At 43.2% G+C, this 25,278-nt stretch overlaps 1 protein-coding gene across 3 annotated transcripts; it reads right to left on the reverse strand.

Annotated features, from left to right (window-relative positions):
• Position 1: 1 nt before the first annotated feature.
• Positions 2-19,397, reverse strand: PLCXD1 (phosphatidylinositol specific phospholipase C X domain containing 1). 3 transcript variants are annotated; one of them, XM_032100237.1, is made up of 7 exons: positions 19,377-19,397; positions 13,959-14,101; positions 10,455-10,591; positions 7,066-7,194; positions 6,397-6,552; positions 2,797-2,980; positions 2-1,485 (listed from the first exon to the last, which is right to left on the reverse strand). In XM_032100237.1, the coding sequence occupies exons 2-7, from the start codon at positions 14,068-14,070 to the stop codon at positions 1,193-1,195; spliced, it is 1,011 nt and encodes a 336-aa protein (XP_031956128.1). In that variant the 5' UTR covers positions 14,071-14,101; positions 19,377-19,397; the 3' UTR covers positions 2-1,192. The 3 variants fall into 3 exon arrangements, with proteins under 3 accessions (XP_031956128.1, XP_031956126.1, XP_031956125.1); XM_032100235.1 differs by lacking the exon at positions 19,377-19,397 and adding an exon at positions 19,004-19,220; XM_032100234.1 differs by lacking the exon at positions 19,377-19,397 and having other exon boundaries at positions 13,959-15,062.
• Positions 19,398-25,278: the final 5,881 nt, after the last annotated feature.

Consider the following 25,278-nt stretch of genomic DNA (forward strand, 5'->3'; position numbering starts at 1 on the left):
ATTACAGAGGGAGATCAAGTTTTATTAGAGTAACAAGGGTACAAAAGAGGGCACAAAAGATAGGCAGAAAAACTTCTGCAAACATTAGCAGAGATCTGAATTTAGCTTTTGCATATAAAGTGCATCTAAAAAGTGAGGTATATGGATGACGTTGCATAGTGAACTTTACACAATAAATGGTTTTATTTTAGTCCTGATGCTTGACGTTTCTCTTGCTTTCATGATCATCTGTTATTGCACAGTTCATTTAGAAAAACAATTAGTATTGGGATGGGAAACAGCATAAACCTCTTAGTTTTGACATGTGCAAAAACTAGTTAGTGAGAGGAAAAATAATTACAGAGCTACTAAAATAGCTAAATAAAAGACCAGGTGCGAAACCCCAAATGAGCATGACAGAAGCCAAGAATCTGTATTTCTAGGGCAGTTTAAATTAAGATCAGGAATTTGTTTCCTCTGTGTTTATTTTCATTGTAAGGCATACTTTGGCAACACCTAGTAAAACTTTTCATTGCCACAGACAAACCGTGTAAGGGCCTAGTTTTGTTATCTTTATCCCTGCAGAACTTGCATGATGAAGTGTGCAATTACAATTACCTCTTACACATCCTAAATAATTTTGTGGCTACCCTGTAAGGGAGCTCACAAATGATACTCAGCACCTTGGTGTATATATAAAATAATTTCAAATTGGATTATCAGCACAGCACCTCTGATATATCAAAATATTTTTTAACTGTTCCTTTAGTTTATTTAACACAAACTATGAAAATGACAAGTCAATGTCAGACTGATATAAAAGAGTAAGAATTTGGGTTGCAAGTACTGCAGAGTATCTTCACAATTATCAGAAAGATAAAATATTACCACTAAATCATGCAGCTACTGACATATTCCTCCTTCTTAGTACCATGTAAAATAAGATTGAGTTCTTGGGACTTTCAGTATTGCCAGCTGCTACAGAATCAAAGCACCTCCAAAAAAATTGCACCTATACCATAGTTCTCTAGAGACTTCAGCAAGGTACACCTGCTCTCTTTTCTGTCCAAAGGCCTCAAAACCCTGGTGATGTTGAGAGACCTTCTCCTACTGAGCCTTGAAAGCATTCCTCGTTTAAGTTAATTGGACATTTATGGGATTCAGGATGTTTACAGCAGGGCACAATAAATGCAGCCAAAGCCTTTTCAACTTTTCATAGATTAAGCAGAGAATTAAATGCTATTTGTTCCAGTTCACTTTGACAGTGCAATGGAGGATTAATTTTTGTGTTAAGTTCTATCACATCTTTGACAAAATCATTGTTTCCTATAAAGTCTCCAGCAATGATGTTAATACTTTTTTTTTTTGGTCCTGGATACTGCTTCTTTATCCAGATTTTCAAGCATGGAAGACTCTGGAGTGTCATTTTCTTCAACGATCCAAATGGGTGTACGAGAATATACCTTAAATTTTCAGTAAGGTTAATCCCTGCTACAAAGAATTTTCCTGAAACAAAAATCAGAAAGTGACACATTAAATGTTCTTTTGAGAAGAAGAGACACATCTCAGCACTGCATTAGCTTCACATCTCATTCCAGTGGGGATCATTAAAATACTAACTTCACACTCTTTCTGTATTGTTTCATGTCCCTACAACTGTCTCCCCCTGTTGCAACTGCACGCTGTAGTAAACAATTCCTGAGCCATGCTCAGTTACTGAAACATTCCCTTTTAGCTAAATTTGTCTAGTTATTCACTTCACTCACTAAAGGTTCTCCAGTGAGTAGTCCTCCTTTGTAAATTATGTTTGTTTCTGTGAGGGTTGGTTCCAAACACTTAACCTTCCCCCACGCTGGATGGGAACACAGGGTGCACCCACACAAGCATTTGCCTTCGGTTGGGGAGCGCGCTTCTGAAGCAGCTCCCCCCGTCACCACCCTGTGCGTTCACTGCAAAAGCTGTGTCAGGGGTTCTAAACTGAACCTCTGTCAGATTATACCACCAGCATGCTTGAGTGCTGCTGTTTAATGTGCAGCTACACCCTTCTCATACTGCTCTTGTATCACACAATCACCAAGGTTGGAAAAGACCTCCAAGATCATTGAGTCCAACATTTGACCAAACACCATGACAACAAACCATGGCACTAAGTGCCACGTCCAGTTATTTCTTGAACACTTCCAGATATAATGACTCCACCACCTCCCTGGGCAGCCCATTCCAATGCTTAACCACCCCTTCAATGAAGAAATTCTTCCTGATGTCCAACCTCAACATTCCCTGGCAGAGCCTGAGGTCATTTCCTCTTTCCTTGTTGCTGGCTGCCTGGGAGAAGAGGCCAATTTCCACCTTGCTACAACCTCCTTTCAAGTAGTTGTAGACAGTGATAAGGTCTCCCCTGAGAGAGACCTTGTAGGGGCTTCCTTTCACAACAAGGCTTGTGGAATGCACTTCTCTCATCATCTGTGCTGCCTAAAGCAACAAGCACTGGATTGAGGAAGCAGCCTCCTACCCATGAGGCGGGCACAGCTGCGCCACCAACCTGGTCTGTGCTGAGGGGTCCCTTTCCGTGGGTCACATGAACAAGGTGGCTGCCACCATTTCCGCAGTCTGTGCGTGTTCACACACTGACACATATCCGCACCACCAAAGACAGCGTCGCGCTCACGCAGGGGTGGGCAGAGCACTCAGCAGCCATGGGCACACAGCACACACAGGGTGCTTACTTCCCGTAAGGCTACGACCGGCCAACTTCCTACTTGTTTTGCATTGCTCTAAGTGCGCCTTCTCTCCTCCGAGCGAACTCCCTGTGCCTACCTGGACGGCCCATCCGTTTCATGCGCTCCAAATACCGGATAAGGGCACGAGTGGACGTTTTGTTTCCCCACCAGTATGGGATGGGGGGCCACAGCTCGCAGTGCTTCTCCAGTTCCATGTCCTCTTCATACGAGACTATAACCTGATGGCTGAGGTGCCACATGGTCCGCAGTGTTGGCACCACCTAAAAGGAAGCATGCCCAGGTTGAAGTCAGCAACACAGTAGTGTTCCCAAAGTCCACATACTGATGTGTGACATCACCTTGGCACAGATTCAGTTCAAATAAAGCTTTTAAATGAGCAGCCCAGTAGGTGATGGGCTGGTTGACAAGCTGCAGGGCCATAGGACCCTGGGAGCTTCAGCAAATTCCTCCTTTCCTCAAACAATTCAACTATGATAGTGTACATAACTCAAGGTCTCACACCTGCATAATAGGAAATCATCCCTGTGTCAGCCCTCATGCACAAGCTGCTGCTGAAAATTTGTTAGGGGAGGAAGATACAGACCATCTGCTACAGGAATGCAGACACAGAGAAGCAGGAATCATTTCGGCAAATGCCTCACATTGATGCAAATTTGGCATAGTAACCATCAGAGAAAACTGAACTGCTTAAAACTTGGTAAGACTAAATGTGAATCACCAGGAGCTACATTAATTCTTATTTTTCTAAGTGGAAAGTTTCTGAAATTGGGATGCTCCAGACATTTTTAACTGAGAGAGAGGAACACCTGAGTCAGACACTTTCTCTAACAGATAGGCTAAAATTTAAGTTAAATTTAAGTGTCTCAATATGAAATTACATTTTCCAGCTCAGAAGCTACAATTGGAGAGAACTGAGGCCCTCTGACTAGTTTTATTTGCAAAACCGACATATTTAACAGGCATTGCTTTTTCTAAAAATGTTGTGGTTAAAAACTATGTTTGCTGTTTGCGAAAAGGAAATGGTGGCTTTTTGATGTTCCAATTAGCTTACTAATTAAAATAAAAGCCAAAGGCACTTGAAAATTATTAATGTAAATATTTGAAGAAGGTTGAATTAAGGGGGTCGAATGAATCCCTCTCAGTTCATCCACAAAAGAGAGAATGCAAGCCTCCATTAGGTCAGGAAATATTGCAAACTTAAGGCACGAGCTACTCAAGCTACAAAACTGTGGTTGACTGAAATCTTTGCTTTACTCCAGCTGCCTTTCTAAAGCTGGAACCTCTTAAACAAACAAAGATGTGCAATAAAAGCCAAAAAAAAAAGCTACCAGAGACGTGTATATGAACACAGGTGCTTATTTTGCAAACAATGCAGAAATGAAAGTCTAACAAGGGATTTTTAAACCCTAGTAATCCAGATCAAAGGAAGACACCTTGAATAGTTAAGACAATTAAAATTTTAAATGCAGTCTAATATTGTCACACTGTGGCCTGTGCCAGTACTACATACAGACCTCACCTTAGCAGCTGCTTCAGAAACACTTTGACACTTAACTCTGTGTGACAACAGAGATGTGGTCTTGATAGACAGCAGGTTGCGGTTTATTTTAGAGTAAGTCAGCAAGCACTTGGATATTTGATCGTAAATCTAAATCTGTGATCCTGAAAAATCCCCCAGCTGCCTAACCTGCAATGGTACCACTAGCAAAATTGATGAGATCCACTGGCTAGTCACAGATCCCATAGAAAGAAAGTTTTTGAAGTACTTGGTTTGTCTTTTCTCTAGTTCCCTTCCTACCTCTTCCTGGACACAACTCGGAAATGTTCTTTCTTCGGTGAAGTGATCTCAGACCATTCTTTCAATAGCTTCATTCAACACATTGTCATCAGCAGTTTGCCCCTTTTGCAGCTAATAACTTTTTTCTTTTTAAGAGCTGGCCATGTGTCTGAAAGCAAATTTGACCACCTTCTCCAGTATCTCTGCTCATCCACAACTTACACACTCAAGTTATTTGGGGAAACAATAAAACACTGTCACCCAGCTCTTCAGTTATTCAGCTGAGGCCTGAATATTCAGAATCCCCTAGTTTTGCTGAGAATTGTTCTATTTTAACTCTGCTTTACAAAATGCTTTGAAATGGTAATACTCACACTGTTACTGATACACCAGCTTCAAAGGCTGAATTTGAATCGCAAACAGGGTCATCATTCTCCCGTACCACTCACATCTCCAGAGAAAACCCTCTGTTCCTGTGCATCTTTGAAATGTTAATTGTTTAACCACTAAAAGCTCCCACACCTTGTAAAAAACGGAGCTAAAAGTCTCAACTTCTAAAATCTAGCAATCAAATATTTTCTGATTATTTAAAATCAATTAAGGCTTTTCTGGAGGTTTGGGTAACAAATGCTGGTTAGGAGGTGAGCTCCAGGAAAGTCAATGCCACCAGAAATGCACTGAGGGCAGAGATACTATTAAGAGGGACCTCAACAAGCTGACAGAAACCTCATGAAGCTCAACAAAAGAAAACACTACGTCCTGAACAGACTAACCCCACACACCGAGACAGACTGGTGGGAGCTGGCCAGAAAACCTGCTTTGCAGAACAGGACCTGGAGGTTCTTGTAGACATCAAGATGAACATGAGACAGTAGTGTGCCCACCTGGAAAAGGTCAGCTGTGAAGTGGGCTGTATTAGCAGAGGCACAGAGAGCAAATCAGGAAAAGGGGATCTTCCCCTCTATTAAGCAGTTGTGGGACTGCAGCTCAAGTACTGTTTCCAGTACAAAGAAGTCATTGACAAGCTGGAATGAATCCAGCAGGACACAACCAGAGCGAGCAGAGGCTGGAGCGTGACACACAAGGACAGGCTGAGGGAGCTTAGTCTGCCCAGCATGAAAAGAGAAGACTGGACAGGTCTTACTGCTGTCTGCAAATACCTAACAGGTAAATGGAGAGAAGACTCCTCAGACATGCACAGCAAAGGATGGAAAGTCAGCAGATACAAGAGAGATTCTGATCAGATAGAGAAGGAAAACACAGTTACTGTGAGAGTGGTCAAATGTTGCATAGAAAGGTTGTGGAACCTCCACCCTTGGAGATACTCAAGAATGAACAGGACGCAGCCCAACATAACTTTGAAGCTAGTCCTGGCTTTGCATGGTGGTGTTGGACCAAATGACCTCCAGAGGTCACTTCCAACCTAAACTAATTTAAATAGAAAAAAATTAATTTATAATTATTGCTGTGAAAAGGCAGAAAATGGATTATTTATATTCTATAAATATATAACACACACAACTTTTATTTTCCATTCTTTTTTTTCCCTTTCTTTTTTCTTTCATTTTCCTTTCTTTTCTCTTTTCTTTTCTCTCTTCTTTTCCTTTTCCTTTCCAAGAAAACTCAGACAGGACAATGGATGACAGTTGTCTCTACTATTGTCCCACAACTCAACAGATGTAACAATCAAATTTAATTCCCTCCTCCACACTGTGAAATGTAAGTTTGCTTTATCTGCTCAGTTCTATTACGTAATGTCCCATCTCTGATGCAGCAAATGGTACCTTTCCTAGGTTAAAAACACAGTGAAAGTAGAATATATCTAAAAATTTGGAATCAAAGATCTCACTGTGATGTATCATTCTTTAAAGAATGAGAAAAAAATGATCTCATACTTACATTTCTAGGACACAGTTTACACCGGAAAATCTCTTTTATACAGGCAACAAGATGATTATGAAGTCTCTTGGTTAATCCATCAAAATTCCTGCAGGCTATGATAACAACTTCCTGAGGATGAGTTTCTAACCACCTCAATATTTCCCACATAATATCCTGCAAGAAACAGGTATGGCAGCTTAGAAAGTTATCTGTGCTATGCAGGAGAAAGGACATACAATCAACAGAGCAGTGATTGTGGAGTAGACTCACAATCACAATAATGAAAAACAGTGTTTTCTCAAAAAAATAAGTGTTTCTGTAATTATATAGGGCTTTTCATGCCTTCTTCCCTTTAATAACTTCTCTCCTTACCAGGGAAACAGGAATGCCCTGTGTGTCATCCTGGAACAACACAAGATAAGCCCCAGAACACTGAGCATGAGGTAGGGGATAGGCAGTGGAGAACAGTCTGGTTTGAGCATGAGGAAATGACAGATGCTCCAGTAGCAAGTTCAGCTGCTGAAACTAATCTCCAGCCCTGCTGATTTTCTCTAGTTTAAAGTCCTCACAAAAGAAAAATTAATAACCTACTGAGAAGACCTTGAGCCAGCATTTTCAGATTGTGATGGCCCTTAAATGAGAGAAATGGCACTGGTTTTATAGCCATCACAAAGGTTAGGAAAATACCTGCACAGTAACAGTTGTGTAAACCATATGCACGAAGTACAAATTCATAGATGGATCATTAGCCTTGTGGGCGATCCTGAAATCCAGGTATCTAACTCCGGCCTCAAGTTGCTCCGTCACAGTCAGGACCTGAAAGGTGAAACAGAAGACAAAGGTCCTGAGAGCCTGAAAGAAATTTGTTTCTTTAGTTTAGAAAGCTAAAAAAAGGGTACAAAGTTAGCCCTATGGCATTTTTCACAGGTCTTTTGTCTTTAAAATGTCACTATATGGCACCAAGTTGCAACTTTGAAGGATTTTGCTCTCATAAATTGGAGGGATTCCAATTTACCCGCAGCATATACTGCAGGTACAGATTAGATTAGTTTCAGATCGTTGCCCTTGTTGTGTTCTGAAAGCTAAAGCTCAATTAACCTGTGCATAAATACATTATTGCTCTTCACACAGCTATTCATTTAAAAACAATTGCAGGATCAGCACCTTAGAAACGCTGTATTTATTTTATTAGATCAAAGACTTTACCATGGTTGTCTCTGCAGACCTCACACATCCTCAACAGAAGGAAAAACAAAAATAGAAAAAACTACAGGCTATTGTTCTTTTTCAAGATAAAGTTTCTTATAAAGTTTGAATTAACCTGTAGAAGCTCTACAAAACAGAGGCACTCCTCTTGTTCCACTTCCCTCAGAGCTCTTCCACTGGATTTGAGGGCTGAATCAAACAGGTGATAAAGCTGTTTCCGGGCCAAAAAGTCCCAAATTATTTATCTTTGCCTTATATCAAGACTCCCTTAGCATAAGAAAATAGAATCAATTTAATTAAATATGTTTAAATACTAATTTATCTCAGTCCAACCTGCTACGGATAAAAATTTTAAAATTTCAGAAACCATACATGGTACTGATTTAAGTCAGAAAGGATTCAGTGAAAGCTAAGTTGCTCTTGAATATCCAAATTCGTAGCTTTAGCACTGAGACAGAGCTTAAGACACACGGCAGGATGCTCACCTTGCCTGGTTTAACCCCCTAACTTCGTGCTCTTTGGACATGAATTTAGTCTCCCCAGGCTGTGCCCAAGGGGCTGGGCTGGGACAGACCAGCCCCGTGTGCCCCGGGGTCCAGACGGTGCAGTGGGTCTGGCCAACAGCTCCTTTAGCGCCTGCCTGGTGTCCACCAGGCTGAAGCAGTTGAAGGGACGATCCATACCCCTTTGCTTGGAGCATGTTGAAGATGGGAGTACACATGGCTGTAGGTCATATATAACCTTCGTGGCCAGAAAGAACACCAGATGAAATAGCTGCTCTGAACTGCCCTTTAGAGGAATTCATTTCTTTTCTGTTGACTACACGGGAAAACTAGACAAATTAGATTCTCTAATTAGTCACCTGCATTTGGATACTAAATTAGGCAGTGTGAACATTGCCCCCTAAAGGGCACCATTTAAAAGGAAGCCCTGAGGAGCAATGTTGCTCAGTGCTTCAATCTCAGACCAGGCATCCAGGGCATGACTGGAAGTTACACGGCCATTACACAGGAAGCATTTGGGCCTCTAGACTGACAGCCACAGCAGCTGGGGCTCAAGTAGGAAACTCCCAGGCACTGGCCCATCCAGGAATCTGTGGATCCTACCATCAGTAGGGCTCGCTGGTGTCTGTTCTGGATACCAATGGGTGGAGTCATCTCCCCACACAGATAGCTGGAGCGCCACAGAGCTAAGGAGGGGCAGAATTGTAGCCGTGCCTCTTCCCTATCAGCACTGGGCCACTTCCTGCTTGTCACGCTGGGTTCAGACCAGAAAATTACTATAATAATGTTAAGAGATTGTTTGTCACCAACAGGGTCACTTTGCTGGCCAGAAACCCACAAGTTAGGAGGTATCTAAATCTTTCATCAGCTGAAGTCCCCAGAAAAAAGGCAGCTCAAGATAAACAAGGATCTGTGCTAAGCAAGTGCCCTTCCACATCAGCTCATCATGGCCAGTTCGTATTTGATACCTGGTAGTGTCTAAGATTCCAGTTTGCCAGAGATCCTCAGACACAACAAAAGAAACTTTGGCATGCTTACCGCTATTTATCAATTATTCCATTTTAATTCCCTAAAAATTAACTACTCCTTCAATAAGAACAAAAACAGAAAGAATTTTAGTACCTCTGATGTCAGGAAAGTCTGTTCTTTGGAAGAATCTTCAAAAGCTGTAGCTTAAATCATGATCCCCAATTTTGTCTTCAACATAGGTTTGTAAGGAACAAAGAGATAAACTACTAGCTTAATATTTGCACATTTAAAAAAGTTAACAAAACCTTACATGATGGACCACACCTACGTTCTCTTAATCTTTATGAGAAAAAAATCCCTTCAACAAGGGATTCTTCTGTCTCTGCTGCTGGGTGAAATACCCAGTACAGATGAGGAAAACAACTGACATCTCACAAAACAGTGATAGCAAAAATTACAAGTAGTACCTTCTGAACAAAGTGCAAAAGAAAAAACCTCTGTTGATTACATTAATATTAAATGTTATTCACCACAACAATAAACATGTGAAAAAGGGTTTCTAGTAACAAGTGGCCAGCTTTAAGCAACATCTTTGTTTAAGTATCATCCCTGCCTCACCTGCATGCTTTTTCCTCAGAAAAGATGATCAGGCATGTGTGACTCCTATCTCATACTCCAAAGTGCTCGATTTAGATAAGGAAGTGTAATTTTCTTCATATTAGCTGGAACAGAACTGTGGTTTGGATTTGTGTTGGAAACAGTGTTGATTACACAGGGATGTTTTTGCTATTGCTGAGCAGTGCTTACACAGAGTCAGGGCCTTTTCTGCCTCTCACCCCACCCCACCAGTGAGGAGGCTGGGGAAGCACAAGGAGTTGGGAGGGGACACAGCCAGGACAGATGACCCCAACTGACCACAGGGATATCCCACACCATAAGGAGTCATGCTCAGCATATAAAGCTGGGGGGAGAAGAAGAGGGGGAACGTTCAGAGTGATGGTGTTTGTCGTGCTAAGACACCGTTACCCATGATGAAGCCTGGCTATCCTGGAGATGAATGAATACCTACCTGCCCATGAGGAGTGGTGAATTAATTCCTTATTTTGCTCTGCTTGCACCTGTGGCTTTTGCTTTACCTATTAAACAGTCTTCATCTCAACCCACAAGTTCTCCAGCTTTTTCCCTTCCAGCTCCCTCCCCTATCTCACCCAGGGGCAGCGAGAAGCAGCAGTGCGGGGCTGAGTTGGTGGCTGTGGTTAAACCACAACACCCGAGCACAGCATCTTATGAGAGCACAGATTTCTGGGCAGCAGGCTATTCTGTCATTGTACACTCTCAGCCCTGCAGCACAAGCTTCAGCTTTGCCAAGCCAAGAAGAGAACGCCAGATGATGGTTACCTGTGTTGTAGACCACTTCATGATAATGGGGTGCACAATGCATGGCAGGCATTTGCTTAAAAACTTCACCAGCTTGGACTCATTGCCACTAACAGCAGAGCTTTTATCCAAACAGTAGGTCATAGTGTCATGACTCCCTGTAGAACACAAAAATAAATGCACAGAAAATCTCATTTCTTAACTAGTCAAGACCACATTCCATAGCTACATTTCATGTGCACACCTGATAGGCCACCCCATTTGTGAGCCACACACCTATATTGTCTGAGAACCTCTGTAGTTATGGCAAAAAGGTGGAATTTTCTACAGAGGTTGCTCACCTAACATTAATAAACTTAGTGTGAAATCCTTGTGAAGGGAAGGCATTGAGACTTTCAATAAAGCAGCCCCCATCTAAACTCCACATTACTATTGTTTGCCGCAAACCACAACAAAATGGTCTGTTTCAAATAGCATCTTCCCTCAAAGTAATTATCTTGATGTATAAACACTTTTTTTTCAGGGAATAAATAGCTGAAGGCTAAATTTATCTAGAATTTGCCCTATTTTCAGAGTTGTCCAAATGCAGGTTTTCATTCTCCAATACCCTCATCTCTACACGGGAAAATGTGATTGAAAGCAGAAATTCATCTTCTTACACCTTTGATTGGACCAACACTTAACTTGGCACTTTAAATATTATTATCTTAAATACCTGGTAAAAACGTCCTCCTGAACTAAACCCCCCACCTCCCCTACAAAAACAACAAACAAGGTGGGTGCTTGAAGGTTTCAGAGGCAAATCCAAGTCTAAGTTTATGAGTGAAAGATGAACAAGATCCTCATTTGATGGACTTCAAAAATTACCTGACTCTTTCCAGCACAAGGAATTCCACAGGCATCAGAGCCAACAACAGCCTGCACAAATATTTTATTTCCTTGAAGTCTTAATAAATCTGACACATCTCTTGCATCATGTTTAGATGAAACTATTGCAACTCACAATTTCTTCAGGACAGGGAACTGGTGATGTTGCTAGCTTTTCTGTTCCATTATTTCTTCCAGTTTTATAAAGCATCAATAAGAAAAGCTAACAATTCAGTGAAGTGATTTGCTTGGATCTTAAGAGAGTATCTGCAAACAATCTGTTTATCATTTTGGGGTTTAAGTCTTCTGTCAAACTAATTGTTCACTGGTGCTAGGAACTGCTTTCTTGAATTGTCAGTCTTACCGGTGCTAGTGGTAATATTTCTAGTAGACAAAGTAAAAAGGATTGGTTTGGAAATAAAAATTCCTTGAAGCTGTCAATAATAGTTTGATGTCTCACTCCATTTTTTCCACCTTCTAAAAGCCATTTTTGATCTATTTTATTGCTTTAAACACCCAAACCACACTCATTGCAGATGGGAGATTGATATTGAGGACATGCAATAAAAGAAGTAGGTGTCAGAAGATATAAGAGTCAAACTATTAAATATCCATGGACCAAATCCAAGTCTGAGAGAGATGAGCAGGATTCCCTTGATGGGTGTTGCATCTACAGATGCCAACCAGCAAACGGATAGTAATCTTTTACTCACGAGTCCTCTGTGGTGTCAGTGAGGTACAGTAATGAAAGGAAGATGGGTACATCCATGACACAACACATACGATGCAAAGATATTGAGCTAGCACCAAGCCAAGTAGCTCCAGACCTTGAAGCAACACCTCCCCAGCAGCACTGTGCTGATTCTGGTGCAAGCACAACACTAATTAGTGAGATTTGCCGCTGTCTCCTCATCATGCTTTCAGAATCCACTCTGTCATGTTTCTCCCATGCCTTCTATGAGATAAACTTCCACTTCCAAACTGGGTTTCCCCCAGTCATTGCACCCTCTGGAAACCTGCCAGAGCTGTCTTGACCTGGTTGGTCGTGATCTGTTTGTGTTCTGACTTGGGCTAGATTTGTAGGTCAGGTGGACAGACATCAAAATATTCCAAGCTAATAGCCTGCAATGCTCTGTAAAACTCCTCTAATGTTTGCTGAAATGAACCTGCCTTCAACTATTCTTCATTCCTGTTCTCCCTGCATGCATGTTGTTCACAAGAACAACAAACATTTGCAAGAATAACAAGGTCACCCTTAGAGGAGAGCCAGGAAGTCAAACAAACCCATCAGCATGTTCTCCACTTTCTAGGATGGCCAAGAAACACCAAGCGAAAGTCTTATAAAAACAACATGGCTCCTTTTCCAGAGAAACAAAATCCCACTGAGTGTGCTACTGATTTTTTGAAGGATTTTTGCAATAGGAACAGAATAAAAAATAGAAACAGAGAATACTATTACCTTCTTTCTTCAGTCATAAGATAGATATATATTTTCTTTTTTCTCCTCTTGATGGTTGAATAAGAAATCTAGATATTTTTTATAGCACCTGTACTGGTCCTCTTACATAGGCTTTATCCTAAACAGAGATGTGCTTGTTTTGAAGCTAACATCAATTCAAATTACATATCTAAGAAGCCACCACAAAATAAGTTTCTGGGTTTCAATTTTAACTGGAACTTCACACTCCATTAGTTCACAACTAATGGGCAGAAAAAAGCCAAAACACTACAGTTCTTGGGTTCTGCCAGGGCTCTACCCACTGAAGACAACACTTCACACTATCTCTAAATTTATACCTTTCCTAAAATTAACCTATGATCCTGTGGCCTATATAAAACATTCATCTACACGTTGTGCTGCTTTCCACCCAAACTACCCATCACATCTACAGGTATGAGAGAAAACATGGGCTAGACTTTTCTTTAATACCATTTTTATATGGAGGCAAAGGGAACCACTCAAGAGCTGATGGTCCTCCAGTGCCTCCCCAAGGCCAGTGAAATCACATTCTATCATAAATTTTTTTGACAGAATGAGAGGGGGAAGAAAATCAAGGCAGCAGAAAGAAGCAATAATATGACCAAAGAAAGGTTAATGATACACAGGTATCATTTAAGTGTTTTTACGCATAATACAATAAATCCAGTGTTTATAAGCTGGATCATATAGAAAAGTAACAGTCTGCATTAATAGAAACATGTTAACTACAAGTCTCAATTCTCCTTTTTCTGCAACTTCACAGCTTCTTTTAGACAGGACAAAGAAACAAATAATAAGGTAAAATGTTATTTCTCCCCTTCTGGACACATTTTATTATATAGGAAGTAGCAAGAATTAATTAGGAAAATTTTATCATTGCCCAAATAAGTCAATCCTTAGATTATTAATAGTATCTGACAAGATGATGCAGAAGGACTGAAAAAAAGTGCCTCTTTCTTTTCATTTCTAAAAATCAATAAAAAATTCTTTTTTTACTCCTCCCCTCTAAGAAACCCCAAGCATTACAGACCAACATTATTCACATAACATCACACAAACCCTCCCCCACACACTGACCCAAATAATAAACTTAGCCATTCTGAAATGGGACAAACAGGATATTCCAATGCTTAAATGGCAAGCTAACAAAACAGTGGAGCAGCAAAGTTAATCTTTACCTGGAAGAGCTAAGTTATAGAGGGGAATATCCCAGAGTTTCTCTGGCAACTGTGACATCCATTGACCATTTTCATGGCACACGTGAGTGAAGGTTTGCAAAGGGCCTTCCATTGGTATGTGCTCTGGCACTTCATATGGTGTCCTGGGAGGGAAAAAGAAAAGAAAAACAATAAACCATTCCATATACTGTGGTTGAATTAATGACATTGCACCAGTGTAGGATGGATTTATAGATGTTAAAAAATGCCAACCCTTCTCTCAAGTAGTTGCAGCAAAATGTCAAGAGCTTATCAGCCACGACATATGCTGCTTTTGATAACACTGTCTCCTAGCACAACTCCAAAGGGTGGGTTCCAGGTTCAGGCTTGCAAACTGACCAAGTGAAAGAAAAAACAGAGCCAAGACAAATATACGCAGTTTCATTGGTATGGAGAAATTACTGTCTATATTGGCTATTGTGAAATCACAAGGAGTACCTCCCTCCAGTGTGAAACTGCAACCATTCCTTTACCCTTTGCAGCCCCAGGAGCATAGCAAGGGGACTGATGGCAGGGCTGGGACAGGGGCTGGGTCTGCTATCCTCAGGTCCCTGGAGAACACTTACTTTGAAGGATCCAATCAGGTGCCACAGGAGTACCTCTATGAAAAGCCTTTACAAAGATGTCAGGACACTGGATTTGCAGGTCACGCTGGTCTGGGGTCAAAAGAGGAAAACCTTCCTCTCCTTAGTCCCAGTTTGGAGAACACCAAAGGTGTTTTTATCACCCCTATGAGTCCATGATCATAAGCACTTCAGTTTGGTCTGGCCTTCCTGAAACTACTCTGGAACTGTTCTTCTCGGGGACCTTCTGCAAAATTTGCAGTGGTCATGCCAGGAGTGCCAGTGGATGAAACCCAGATGAGAAATCATGGCATCACCAGGGCCTACTAGAGTTATCCTGTTAATTTTTCATTTTATGATCTCCTGGATTATGCAGAACACAAAAATAACCTCTCTGTGTTTTGGGGATTTTTTTCCTAGGATGTTCTGAGAGCAGGTGGTAGTCTGGGGATTAGAGCCTTCCTTCTTTTCACTGCTCTCAAGGCTTTATTTTGTAAAGCAAGTGTGAGAATTTCTTTTAGATCATGGCACCATCATTAATTATCACATTAATTAATTATAATTACCATCATTAATATCACAGCTTCCTTTTAAATCCTTTTTTAAAAAGCTGTCAATATAAATGATTCCTTCTTGTCTGCCACAGCAATGGCAGTAAGATACGTATTTTTGCAGGTTTTGTACTCTGCAAACACCCTCACAGGGACTTGCAGGTCCCTGGTCCCTTTTGCCGCATCTTAGTATATTCATTCAAGATTGTTTCTCCTAGGAGGTGGTTGGTTTTTGCTTATATACTGGAAAGCCACAGTGCTCATATGAAGGACATTTCCTTAAACATGGTGTGATAGATTTTTGTTCTTTTGGTAGTCACACAGGGTCATCTGAAAGGCAACTTTAGGAATTGCATTCCTAAGTTTTATGTCCATACCACACATAAAGATACAATCTGCTTTTATACCTGCCAGTGATCATAGCATCACTTGCCTAGCCTACCTTGCTGTGCCTTCGGTGTGTCTTTGAGTTGATGTCTCTGAGTACAGCCAGGCCAGTTTAGATTAGAATGGGAGCGTGCCAGCAGAGGGAAATGCCTGGCACCCCCGGTGCAGTGACGCAGGCTGCACGTGGCTGGTGTGTAACCTGGGCCTTACTCCGGGTGAAGAGCATCTGCCTCTGAGGTTATCCATACACGCAAGGCCTTTGCGCAAGCAGAGGAAAAGGGGTTTAAACTCTCTCTTGCTCCTTTTGTCTCCTTATTTTAAAAAACAGGTATTTGATGGGCCTAGTGCAAAGTCAAGTGGAAAAATGCCCATAGATTTATTTAGGGGAAAAAGAAGTGCAGATCCTTTTTGTCCTGCATAAACAAATGGTCTCTATATGACCAATATCAGCTATTCTTATTCTTGGAAAGATGTTCAGATCTCAGGCAGATCGACTCACCTATCCTCTGGCTCTGCTCTTCAACATGATGAGCTTCTGTCCCCCACAGAACCCTGTTCAGACAACAGATGTCTGCAGCTCATTTTTTCACCTTTTGCTGTGTTTCATACTTCATCAGACTACACACCATTGCTCACCCACAGCTGCTCTGCTCTAGTCTCTGTACCAAGTAGTATCAGCGTGGACAGGGGCTGCAGGTGCTTAAAACAGCATTGCTGTTTAGTAGTTCCAAAAGACTGGATGGTCTCTCTTCTTCTCCAGCTCTGAAGCTGACAGGAGCTGTGAGATGGCAACACCCCAGCATATGGCAGCACTTATGCAGGTCCTGTATGAAGACTAGAAACCTAAGAATAAGCATTGCTTTCCCTCTTTTTTGAGGGGGGATTTGCAGTTCCCTTTCCAGAGCCTTTGGGGCTCTCCAATTCCCCAAAGCCATGCTCCCCCAGAGCCATCCATCACCCCAGCGACCCATAGCAAGACCCTTTAGCCCTGCCAGGCAGTCACACCTTGTCCTGGCACAGGCTCCTTTGCACCGACAGCACCCCCAGGATGCATCCAAGGGTGCAGGTTTGCCTGCTGCCACTTTCTCCTCCTGCCATGTGGTCTCACTGCCTTGCTTGGGCTAACACAGGCACAGCCTCAGAGCTGACAGAAAAAAGCTGGGTTTCTGCCATGCTGGTCCCTTTCTCCAGTTCACCACAGAATCAGGATAGCCCAGCACTGGCCCATGCTGAGGAAGTCCCTGCAGAGGCATCAAGCCCTGCAGTTGCATTTGCTGAGCTGTACAAGAGACCCCTTGGCATTGCCCAGCCAAAGCCCATGGGCAGCAGGTTCTCAGCTTGGCACAAGCTGCTATCAATGCCCCAGCCTCTGTGGGACCAGGACACTTCACAAGGAGTGTCCTGCTGCTGGGCCTGAGGAAAGCCATCAGAGAGCAGAAACAGCAAGACCAAGACATGAAGCGGTCCTGCAAACAGAGACACAGGAGAGATTCACATCTCATTCTCCTCTTCCTCTTCTTCTTCCACAGTACCCTGAGACTGGGGATGGCAGTCACTGGCAGTGGATGGCAGGAGATGCACCACGGCCACCTGCTGATCAAGTCCTGTACAAAAGTGACTGGACCAAAAGTTTTGTCCTGCTCCCTCATGCAATGCAAAGCCCTAGGTGTTCACACTGCCACCTCCAAACTCAGCTGCTGCCTTGTGCTAGAGGGGCCACCTTTAGGGAGAAACCAAGGCTTGCCTGGAGAAATGAAACTGCAGACATTAGCTGCTGCCTCTCATGACTAAATCCTAAACTTCACAAATGAAAACTGTGTCTTTATGCCTCTTTTCCAGACAGGTAAGTCCACCCTACACAGACTACTGTGATAAACTACTGTGTTGGGTTTGCACGACAAGATTTTGGTAGTGGGGGAGGCTACAGAGGTGATTTCTGTGAGAAGCTGCCAGAAACTTTCCCCATGTAGAACAGAGCCAATGCCAGCTGGCTCCAGAGTGGACCTGACTCTGGCCAAGGCTGAGCCCATCAACAACAGTGGTAGAGCCTCTAGGATAACAAATTTAAGAAGGGGGAAAAAATTGCTGTGCAACAGCAGCCAGGAAAAGAGGAGTAAGAATATGTGAGACAACTCTGCAGACACCAGGGCCAGTGTAGAAGGAGGGGGAGGACTTGCTCCAGGCACTGGAGCAGAGATTTGCCTGTAGCCCATCATGAAGACCATGGTGAGGCAGCTGTGCCCAGCAGCCCACGGAGATCCATTCTGGAGCAGATTCCTCCACCTGCAGCCTGTGGAAGGCCCCACACTGGAGCCACTGAATGCCCAAAGGAGGTTGTGACCCCATGGGAATCCCATGTTGGAGAAGGCTCCTGGCAGGACCCAGGGCCTCATGGAGAGAGGAGCCCATGCTGGAGCAAGTTTGCTAGCAGGACTTGTGACCCCACATTGGAGCTGATCACAAAGGACTGCAGTTCTTGGGAAGGACTGATATTGGAGAAATTTGTGGAGGACTGTCTCCCGTTGGAGGGATACCACACTGGAGCAGGAGAAGAGTGTGAGGAGTCCTCCCCCTGAGGAGAAAGAAGTAGCTGAGACAATACTTGATGAACTGACCTCAGCCCCCATTCCACATTCCCCTGCGCCACTGCAGCTAGAGGAGGTAGTCAGGAAATCAGAAGTGAAGTTCCACCCAAGAAGAATGGAGGGGCGGGGGGCAGGTGTTTTAAGATTTGCTGGTTATTTCTCATTACTTTACTCTGATTTCATTGGTAATGAACTCAATCATTTCCCGGAGTCGGGTCTGCTTTGCCTGTGATGGTACCTGGTGAGTGATCTCTCCTTATCCTAGCCTACAAGCCTTTCATTACATTTTTCTCTCCTTGCTGAGCAATGAGAGTGATAGAGTTAAATTTGCTCTCTGGTGGGCGCTTGGCTTCCAGTCAGGAACGACCCACCCCAACTTCCCTCACTCCCCTGGCTCACATCAGCTGTCTGACTCTCCTTGGGTGCTCTGCACGAAGGCAGCAATTACATTTTGAGGACTTTACCGGGACGCATGCAATAAACAAGCACTAAAACATGCAGACGTGTAAAGCCGCTAGAGACCACCATCCTCTAGCCCCAGGACACCGAGAGCATCGGGTTGATTGTCCCTCGCCCGGGCTGTGCCCCGCCGGAGTGTGCCTTGCACGGCCCAGCCCCGCCGGCCCGGAGCGCTGGGACACGGCCAAATGCCTGCCAACGCAGTTCCGGGAGGGAGCTAGGATTAAAGAACGATTCATGATGACACCCGTAAAACATATGCTGCAGCCGACCCAGAAGCTAAAAAACCCTCACGGGAATTGTAGGAAACCCGGTGAGGAGCAGTACCCGAGCAGCCCCGGCGAGGAGGGAGCCGCCAGCCCCTGATGGGTGCCAGGGCTCCGCGTCCCCTGCCGCTGCCCGACCCTCCGCGGAGCCGCATCCCTGCCTCCCTCCCTCTCCTTCGCAACTGCTTTACTCACTCCGAGGAACGATTCCGTTTCCACGTCGGCTCCTCGGGAAGCCGTGCGCACCCCAGCTCGCCCGGGGCCCCGCACCGAGGCGGGGCGGAGCTGCCCTGCCCGGCTCAAGTGGCCGCAGGTTTGAGGAAGGTGAAGAAGGGGCGGGACTGGTGAAGAAGAGGAGCAGAAGTGGCTCTGGTGAAGTGGCGCTGCCCGAAGCGCAGAGCCGCTCTCTGGATTGACGAGGCATTGATCCAGGAGGAGCCTGCGGGCAGGGACAGGCGGGGCAAGCGCAAAGCAGCAGCGTGTGCCATGCTTCTGGTGCATTTGGAATCTATTAATGCAGGAAGGCTTAAAATAAATATTCACAAACATATGTAAGCATTAAAAGTACCTTAATTTCCTGCTGTGTCTGTCCAGCAAAGCTTGTCAGGCCCTCAGCTGTGGTGAAATTCACCCACGATGGCACCTGGCACAAATCTTGGCAAGCTCTTCAAAAAGCTATTCTGTGTAAAGAGGCAGGAGATAAATAAGTGAGTGAATGGCGTGTAGAGGCAAACATGCAAATCCTCGGTGCAGTTCTGGAAGCAGGGTGTGTTCTCAGCCTTCCCAGACAGACAGAGAAAGGATCTCACCTACCTCTTAGTGTTCCAAAAGCACACTAAAACACACAGGTCCCTAAGTGGAGAATGGTGAGCTGAAACTCCAGCTGAAAGAATGGATAGAGAAGATTAGTTCCCCTTTCTCCACAGAGCAGCATTCTTAGAGGGTCACCTGCAATGGAACTGGGATCTAACTTCTCTGGGATCATACTGCAGTTGGGATTAGCAAAACTTCGGGCTGCTGCAGTGTTGTGCTTCTTAATGCAAGGATGTATTTTCCGGATAGGTCTTCTTCACTATCTCATTTTTGCATGAGGCAGAGCAGTGTATATGTACAGAGAAAACTTGCTGTGGTACCAACAGCAGCAAGATCAGGTGAACATTCAGCTAAATGAGTCATTCCCATTGGTGAATCCCTGGACAGCAGGGCTGCCTGGGCTTCAGGGTGACGCTTACATATCAGTTATGTGTATCAGTTCAGGCTCCTGTTTATATATCAACTCTTACAGACTCTCTGAGACCACAAAACTAGCTGGGGGTAGATGCAGAATATATGTGTATCAAACTGTAACACTAAGCACAAAAAGGATGAAACGCCGAAAGGAATGAACTAAAGCAGAGGAGAAGGTAGGAAAGAAAAGACACTATTTGATGGCCGTTTGGTTTTGCACCATCATGATAGAAAGTAGCTGAGAACAGTTACAGAGAAATGTTATTGTGCCCTTCGTGGAATGAAATAAATACGAAAGTGTTTCAATCAGAAAAGGCTAGAAAAAAAATCAAAGTCAACTTTAATTCTTCATTTGCTTAGAAAGTTAAGACTATGAAGGTGTGATGAAACAACGGGCAGTCTCTGGATACTACCATGATGAATACAGTACAGTCAGACATGGTTCCAGTCTTGTGAAGCAAACTTGTGTGAAGTTGCTTGGACTAATAGGCAAAACATGACTGTAGAAAGAATAAAATAAAAGCCATTTTGGAGTGGATTTGAAATGAGTAACCAAAAACTCAAAAAGAAACATGAAACTGAAATCCCACCTTTTATTCTGAGGGCCTTAACACAGAACTTTACACCCTAGTAAAGTGAAGTGTCTGCTGAGTGATGTGGAAATTATCTTGCAGGTCTCACCTCAACAGAAATACTCTATCAGGAAATCTCAAGCCGTGTCCAAACCCTTCTAATTCCCACCCTTTCAAGTCTGAGTTTTTGTCTCAGTTCTTGTTTGCACTGGAATTACTAGAGATGTCAAGAGAGTTGCTCTTGGTTTAGTTCTGAGATCACAATCTCTCAGGAGGGATTTAGCAATTCCGTAAACCAAGGAATGACAGGAAGTTAATCAGCAAATTATTAAAACCCTGAATAAGCATATCTTCTGAGAAGCAGTCAAGGCAAGGATAACTTTTAGCAGTATTTGCAAAAATAATGATCAGCCAATTTCAAGATGAGGAAACAGGGACATGAAAAAGCCCCATATTTACCCTCCTCACAAAATAAATGTCTGCATTAAAAAGACAGAACAGAGCTCAAAAGACAAAGAACTTACCCAGAAGGACCTTATCAGGTTTTGAAGCATTCAGTGCTGAAGAGGTTTGAAGCTGGTAGCATCTGAGTGAGTCAAACAGGCAGATACATGAGTGTGGGGACTGATGGGAGTGCAGGTCTGATTTATAGCTGTGGATCAGAGTGAAATTTCTGATTTGTTAGTCACAGTGACAGCAGTCATAGAGCCTTAAACTGGCCTTTATATTTAAACACTTTGGCATACCAAAATATGATGCTTTCAGTCTGAGAGAAATCAATTGATTTGTTCAGATGAATTAGAGGTTTATTACATTCTTTGAAAATGTGCAGTATGAGATGTTCCAGGAGACATTTGTCTTCCAACCCAGTTTTTTATTTTCAGATATGGCTCAGCTTTACTCTATGCTATAATGTACAGAAATACCATTAAGCATTTAAACAACCTTAACTGAATTCTTTGGATTTGGGCTGTTTGTTCTGAGGATGTTTGCAACACCCTGGGCAATGTGTGTATTTGCCCCTGTCCTGACTTACTGATAAGTCCTCTCAACCTTCACCTAATTTCTGGCTTTGGAACAAACAGGCAGCTTAATATTTCTGAGAGGAGGTTGTATATCTAGTGGCAGCAGCCACAATGTCTCCTCAGAGCAGAGAAATCATTGAGGAGGCAGCTTGCAGCACCAGGGAGGTCACTCTGGGCAATAAAAAGACCTGGGAAGAAAAATGCAGCCCAGACTTGCTGAAAGCTTGAAACTGCTTCCCTGTGTTGGCTTCTAGAGTTATGAGACCACAATGGCTGCTCAAGCTTGCAATGCTGTGAGCAGGATGTGATGAAGGTGGGAGGCAGTCTGGAGCCCTCCTTTGCACCTGGTCCCTGTGCCTGGAGCTGCCTGTCAATGAGGTGCCTCCGACAATCTGGCACCAGCTGGCAGGAAACCTCAGGCAGAAGCATTGGGGTGGGATTTAGGTTGCCCAAACACATTGCAGCGGGCCAATTCCATCATGAGGAAACAGCCCTGGCTTTATTTGCAACAGGCAAAGTCAGTGATAAAATTTGGTGGCTGGTAAAAATGCTACTAGGGTGGTCAGATATGGGGTACACTGTTGCTGAGAAGGAAAAATAGAGTTGAATTTTATTAGCACAAATTTTAATTGAAATTTTTTAAAAATAAAAACATGGGGGAAAAGATCCTCAAATTCTTCCATTTTGATCCATTCCTACCAATACAAGAGAGGCTTCAGTGGGCATGGATCAAGGTATAGGCAAAACAATCTTCCTCTCAAACAGAAGCAAGTGAGATTTTAATTTCAATTTAACTACACCATTATTGACAAGAAAGAAGGGTTAAAATATCCTAAAATACATTCGGTACAGCCAGCTTACTTCGTGTCTGGCACTAACAGTGCTTAAAAGAAGATAAGAAAAGCCCTTCCAAGATGCACAGGAGAGCTGCTCATAATGCCCTAGTAGGAAGAGAAACTTAAGGGGGAGATAAACAGACCCAGCATCTGAGAAAACATGAGCAAGAAGAGAACTGGACTTTGTTGCTAGAACCTAACAGAGAAACTGGGGAGACACAAAAAAATAAATGCATTCCTGTCCACTAGAAAGGATTTGAAGTTACAGGAAGAAGGGAAACCTCCTCATTCCTCCCTTTGCCATTAGTTTACCTAATGGTTATCTAACCATTAGTTTATCGAGCATTATCTAATTCTTCAAAATTGTGGGAACTCCCTGTTCTGCATGAATCTCTGTCTTTTTTACCTAATTGGAACAGGTCAGAAACAAAGCCCTGATGTCTCAATCCCTGGAGAAGCTGAAGCGACTATAGACCCACACTTTTCGTCCACAAAGGCAGCTTTCAGATCAGCACCAGAGGCAGCTGCCTGGGCAGGATGGAGCTGAAGCATTGCCCTGGGTAAAGCTGGACCATCAACACACCATGCCCTGTCCATGTCTTTCCTGGGTGCAGCTTCTAACTTGGTGGCAGACCATAGTGAGAGGGAGGAAGAACTCTTTTTGTGCTTAAATTCAACACTTTGATGAAGCTGAGGGAGCAAGTCTTGTGTCCTTCAGCGCCATAAATAGCATCCCACTTTCCTCCTGTGATCAGTTGTGAAAATTAGGCATCTGTGTCCTTGGGGACAAATTTCCAGTACTGGGCAAAGGTTGGAGCAAACACTGTCTGGGTCTTTAAGCCATCCAGACTTTAACTCCTGTGGTTCTCGTGTTGGTTAAGTCTTGGTGACTTTGGGTTCATAATGGATTGTTGCGAAATAACTGAATATTCTTCTAAAGCTGGTGAGTTCAGTGCATTGCTGATTTGTACTGTCACCCATAACCTGCCACGGAGCAAGACCTTTTAAAGCCATGCTTCAGCAACAAGCTGATACAGGTCAGATAAACCGGATCCTCAGTGCAGAGACAGTCCTGTTCTGTGCCCTGCAGAGCTGTATCTGTTGCAGTTTCAGACTTGGTGCTTCTTTTTGGTCTCTGCCTGCATTTCACATCTATTGGGGCACAATAGCAAAAGCAGGTGAAGATGGATGTCTTTGGCAGTGCAGGCATGATCTGCAGTGATCTGCAGTAAAAGTTCATCTTCCAGCAGAACTTCATGCTGTGAACAGCACAAGTCATCCATGGCAGAGGATTTAGGTGCAGGGCTGGTAGAAGCTGAGCTCAGGATGTCAGTCTGGGTCAAACATTGCTAATATTAGATGCTAAAATCTACAACAGAAAAAGGATATAAGTTTCCCAAGGGGACAGATAACCTAGGAAACTACTTCATCTCCTATTACATTTACTTATTTTATTGCAGGGTAACAAAGCACCATATTGACCTCCCACGCTATCACAGGGCGGTAATTAATAGCGTAGTCATTTATAAACTACTTGATACATAATACTGAGCCTTTTTTTTCTTCTATCCACATTGCCTAAATCTCATCATCCATTGGTAGATTGTTTTCTACTGGTACTTGTGTCAGGAAAGTGGAGCTGAAAAATTGCCCAGGGGCTGCAGCTACCAGGGTAGTCCCACTCTTGCACAGCCAGGATAGCAGCTTTGCTGGAAGGGTTCGTACAAACATTCCAGTTAACATTTCCCACCAACAGTTTGTGTTATGGGGGTTTTTTGCCTGAGCTAATTCATCAGTATTCAGACATACACTAAATATGCCCATCTACAAACTTTATAATAGTATACTAAGTACCCTTCAAGTTGTTACATAGCATTTTTAGTTAGGGGATGTTGCTATTACTGTGTACAACATGCAGACTGCAATGTTGTCTGGCCATAAAAGCAGATTTGTCAAGCCCCAAAATGTTTACAAACCACCTTCTACTAAAAGCAATGGTAAGAAGCCACTCCAAGGCACTGGAAGCTCAGCAGCTCTCTGCATGAATGTCACAAGCGAGACACAGAGAAGCTGCTCTAGCAGTGACCAAACCCTGCCTGACTGTAGTTGTTTTCATGTTTCATTTTCCACAGCCGTTTTCTTTCTGTTGGACTCCAGATGCAGTAAGACTCTTCAAACCACCCCATGCCTTACCAGGGAAAAAAAAATCCACTGCCTCTTACAAACGAAACAAATCCTACACAAGACTTAAGTATGAAGACTGTTTTGACAGTTGGCTTTCCCATGGATTAGGATGTTCCTGACTGACAGGTTTTTCGGTAAAAACAAAGCTGGAACTTTTTCTTTCAATTATATACCTCCATATCTATTTTACCTGAAATGATCATGGCAGGGGCAACTAATCAGTTTATAGTAATAAAGCTGAGTAACAACTCTCCCTTACAGGAGCATATAAACACATTCACAGCACATATGTTAAAAGCTACAGGAAGTGAGGACATTTGTGGCACGCTGAAATGCAAGTTTTTCCTGTTCTGTGGTTACAAGTGAAGAACATGATGTCACGCCCACTGTTCATTGTTGCATTTAGTGACTTTTTTATATGAACAGCTGTGCTAGAAAGATGAAAGAATTTCACTAAGTTCATGGGTATGATAAGAACCATCAGCTAAAGATTCAGATATTGCTGTAAATATGTTTGAAGCATTTCTGATCCTGAAATGGTCCTCAGGTCCTCTGATGAAGAAAAAATTTTGTATTGGGCTGCAGGGTTTGACCCATATTTTCAGTCTCTGCACCATATTGAAAGG

Source organism: Corvus moneduloides, chromosome 2, assembly GCF_009650955.1.
Source record: "Corvus moneduloides isolate bCorMon1 chromosome 2, bCorMon1.pri, whole genome shotgun sequence".
Classification (NCBI taxonomy): Eukaryota; Metazoa; Chordata; class Aves; order Passeriformes; family Corvidae; genus Corvus; species Corvus moneduloides.